The 4,765-nt window shown below is 40.4% G+C and overlaps 1 protein-coding gene across 1 annotated transcript in view; it reads left to right on the forward strand.

The window, feature by feature from the left end:
* ascc3 (activating signal cointegrator 1 complex subunit 3) overlaps window positions 1-4,765 on the forward strand; it is a gene marked incomplete in the record, with an annotated part of 193,195 nt that overhangs the window by 75,810 nt on the left and 112,620 nt on the right. The window contains 1 exon segment of the mRNA XM_014023633.1: window positions 2,288-2,428. Coding sequence (XP_013879087.1) covers window positions 2,288-2,428 — 141 coding nt within the window.

Below are 4,765 nucleotides of genomic sequence, written 5' to 3' on the forward strand. Positions count from 1 at the left end.
ACACACACACACACACACACACACACACACACACACACACACACACACACACACACACACACACTCACACACGCAGTGCTCATAGTCTGCCTCTGTCTGCACCCGTTTTTTTACACCGGGCAAAAAATGCATTTAAACCAGCTGAAGTTAAGTTTAGAGCACAGTTTGAATGTACACTGAAGGAAAACTGCATCACAACTTTTATACTGCGGTCAGAACAAACATGATCTGAGTAGCGTCTGTCTGCTGCACGGCGGCAGCTCAAATGTAACAGCGAGAAAGGACCGAGAGCTTTTTATTTTAATCCAGCAGGGAGAACAATACAGGTGTTCTTCTATTCCTCCTGTGAGCAATTCCAGCATTTTTTAAAAGAAAAACAACTCGGACACGCTAATTACAGTGCGGTTTCAAGCCAAAAGTAAAAACACGGTGCTCACTGCGCTTCCGTTCGAAGTGAAACAAACACACAACTGTTCTCTCTACCACTCATAGTCTGACACAGCGGACCGAAACAGCTAATTTAGACAGTTAAAACACATTAAAAGTTCATAACTCACCCTTATTGTTGTTAGCACTCTGTGGAGATTGTGCCGAGGCTGTCACTGTTAACAGTGAACACCAGAGGGCGCAATTAACAGCTTTCTTTGAGGCACCGAAATAAAGCACCGAAATTAGAGTTGTGTTTTGGTCTGAGTACTACCGTTGATCTTCGCCCCGGTGCTATACTGGAACCGAGTTTTGGTACCCAACCCTAGTCTCAACTCGGATACTAGCTTTAGCAGAATGTGCCACATTTTATTGTTTTTCTTCTATTTCCAGTGGAAACATGTACCCAAATTGCCTATCATGTAGTTATTGCCAATGCCATATTTGCTTTTAACTTGAAGAGGAAACAAATGACAAAAAGCTGCCTTTTTTTGGATGGTTTGGGGCACGTGGAAAAAGGCGGAATCCACAACAGTGAAGTTTGCAGAAAACCAACTCAAACAGATTAGTATCGTGATTGACTCACCACCCACTAGAACACAAACTCCATCCATTAGAACTTCGCACCACCTGACTGAAAATGTCCTGACGAAGAGCAAAGGTAAGGATAAGGTTCAGAAAAGCTCTCATGTTTGTGTCCTAACAGGACTTTTGTCAAGTCAGTAAGGACATCTAAAAGACATTCCACAGAACAGCAAGAATAACAAAAGCAAAAAGGTACTTCCAAGTTGTCTCTTTGCTCCGTGACATGGGACAACAAGACTCTGTGACAGAGGCTGGTCCATCCAAATGACGCTGCATGAAGTTTAGTGCAGCGAGGAATGTTCTTACGTCTATATTGGAAAAACTAGACAGTCTGTTGACAGATGCATGGCTCAGCACAGGAGAGATAGCTCTTCAGGACAAAACTCATCTGTGCACCTACACCTCAAAGACGGGCACTCCTTTGAGAACCAAACTGTTCATGTTTTGGACAGAGGAAACAGATGGTTTAAGAGGGGAGTAAAGGAAGCCATTTACATCAAACAAGGAAAAACAACTTTAGAGGAAGTTCTCATTTGATGTGACAGAATTGTACTATACATATTTTCATGTTAGGTCATGTTGCCCTCAAAGTGATTTGGCCTTCCTGTTATGACAAGATTGATGGCCTTACATTTTACTGTTAAACTTTGTTAAATGAGCACTCTTATAACCTGAGAATAGACAGATTCTATGGCTTGGATCTGTCTCACTCCTGGAATCATCTGCGTGACATTTCTTTTGTAAAAAAAAAGGTGAAAAACTAACATTCTTAGTCTTCCCGTATCCCCTATTATTTTGCCACAGTGACCTTGTTTATTTTTTCCTTTTTAAAAAGGAATAATAAACTGATCCCCCCCCCCAAAAAAAAAAAAATACAGTAGTTGTTATAAAATTATCATCACCCATATTTCAAAAATGGTAAATCCAGTGGCCCCTTGGATAAATACTTTAGATATTCAAAATATTTTGTTCTCTTTGATGAAAGTTTACAGTCACAAGCACAGACTTATTGGTGCACGATGGCAGCCAGTGATGGGAGCCACTTTTCATACATCATCATTAAACTTTGCCCATGCAAGTGGCTGGCATAGTATTTCTCAATAAATTGTGATTTGTGCTGGTTGCCAGGGAACAAATGATACTGCCTCTGTTTGCTCATTTATCACCACAGTGTCCTTCTAGTTGCCCCCCCTCCATTTTCTACCTTGCTCACCTTAGCACTCTTTGTCCTCCATCCTATTTATTTCCACTCTGCTCTCCTCCTCTTGTTCTGTAGATCGTATATGTGGCTCCAATGAAAGCCTTGGCAGCTGAGATGACTAATTACTTCAGTAAGAGACTGGAACCTCTAGGCATCGCTGTTAAAGAGCTCACAGGAGACATGCAACTAACCAAAGGAGAGATCCTTCGAACACAGGTACACACACTGTTCGGCACGCGTGCGTTCTGAAAATCATCCATACAGTCTATGCAACACTTCATGTTTTATACTCGCAAGGGTATGAAGTACCTTAAAGAGAACAAATAGTGGTTCTTGCTCCTCTACATATGTTCTAATGATACTTGGTTATTGAAAAAAAAACCATAATTATGATTATTTTGGTCATTTTTGTAATTGTGAATATTGAACATTAAGTTTGCAAACATTACATTTGTTGCACTGAAGAACAATGAATTGTTCTTAAAGGGGCAATATTATGTGTTTCTCAGGCATACATTTAAATACTATACCATAATAAAGTATCTATGCCACCTTTAGTTATTATTAAAATGCTGTTTTTATGTTTAAATAAAAAATAAACTTATCTTCTCATCACTTCCTCTTCTAAACGCCTTGAAATTGGCCTCTGTCTCTTTAAGAACCACCCTCCACTTCTGTCCCGCCCATTTCAGCATGCGCGGTTTGTGCAAGCGCTATGATGCAGTTTACTTGGCATCTGAAAATACATTTCCTCAAATGTATTTTTAATCTGAAAAGAGCTTCACTGAGTGAGAAAGTGTTAGGAGCTCAGCAGACAGTTTCAGTTTCAGTTTCACCCGTTGTTTGCTTTGTCACTGCCGATCCTGGGCGAGGTGTGTGAGTGTGTGTGTGTGTGTGTGTGTGTGTGTGTGGGGGGGGGGGTGGCTCTGCCATGAGGAAGTTTGGCTGAAAGACACATCCCAGAGGAGGAGATTGTCCCAAAAGGACACAACCCAGAGGCGTTTCTGGTCCAAATAGGTGTTTCTGGTCCCTATCTGTCGTTTTGCTCCTCAGCATGGCTTCCTAAAAATGCTGCAGGATATCTCAAACATGCATGAATGAGTCAGAGCAAGGCTTTGGGCATGTTTTTTATGAGAGTATAACATTATAACATGATATAAAACTCAAAAAAGTTGATTTTACATGATGTTGCCCCTTTAAGGTGATTTTTACTTTTATGCCTTCCTGTTAAACTTTCACTCAAGAAACAGACAAAGTATCTTAGGTAAAGGCCACTTGATAAAAGAAACAAATAAATAAAATAATAAATAAAGTGAAATTCTGTTATATTAAAGGGCTTTGTAAACCTTGATTTGTTCATGTAGAAGGTAATAAGATTATCACAAATCAGAATAAAATATATTTAATATTTGTTTCTGTCATGGGAGTTTACTAATCCAGTCTACATATGTTTGTGGACTTGGAAAAGGCATTTGACCCTGTTCCTCCACGATTATGGGATTGTGGGTCCAATGTTACAGGCCATTCAGTCCCTATACAAGAGGTGCAAGAGTTTGGTTTGCTTTGTAGTAAGCTGGGCCCCTTCAGAGGGAGAGTTGAACTCTGCCAGGACTGACCCATTGTCACGATTCTGTTCACAGTTTTTATGGACAGAATTTCTTTGTGCAGAGCCAGGGGGCAGACGGAGTCTGGATTGGTGTATTTATATTATATATAGTTCTATGTCTTCTATGTTCAGTTCCGTTGTAGAGATTGTGCAATGAAAATAAAGGCTATTCTATTCTAGTCTAGTCTAGCCTATCCAAACGTTCAATCCATCTGTCCATTCATCTGTCAGTCAGTTATCTGTGGTGGTGTTGATAGGGTAGCACGTTCAACAAAGGGAACGCTGATCTCCCTGTCCACATCGACACTTTCCTCTACTCCTGGGGGATCCCAAGGTCTTCCCAGGCCTGAGAAAATTTAATGTCTTGCCTGTGAGTGTGATGAGCAGCACTGAGCTATAGGTACCCCATACAACATTTCCAAAGCACATTTACTGTATTCACCAAATCTCACAATGCAATACCTTGTTTCAGGTTTGTGCTGAGGTCTGGCTCTTAATGTTACAGAGATAACAGCAGTGAATAAATTCAAAGTATGTTGTTTGTTTTTGTTTCCTTGTTGTCAGTACTTACTCAGTTACTGAGGTACTACAGTTCATGAGGTCTGCTCTGTATTTGAGATGTAATTGAGACAGACAGGTAGGAAAAACCACTGAGCTCACAGCCAGGCATGATGATTCCAGCAACTCTCACCCTAAACGGAGCCTGGGTTTTAGAGGGATACTAAAGAGTAAGTGGACTTTAACACAGTGGGTTTCTGACTTGGATTAAACGCCAGATGGCATTTATTATTTACATCTGCCGATTGGTACCAACGAACTTTAAAACAGCTTCTCTTAAGGGAATAATTTAGATATTTCAATATCTGTGAAAGTTATGAACAACTGATATCTTACCTGTCTTTAAACAACCTTATGGTGCGTTCACACCAAACGCGATTTCAGCGTCA

Source organism: Austrofundulus limnaeus, unplaced genomic scaffold (assembly GCF_001266775.1).
Source record: "Austrofundulus limnaeus strain Quisiro unplaced genomic scaffold, Austrofundulus_limnaeus-1.0 Scaffold383, whole genome shotgun sequence".
Classification (NCBI taxonomy): Eukaryota; Metazoa; Chordata; class Actinopteri; order Cyprinodontiformes; family Rivulidae; genus Austrofundulus; species Austrofundulus limnaeus.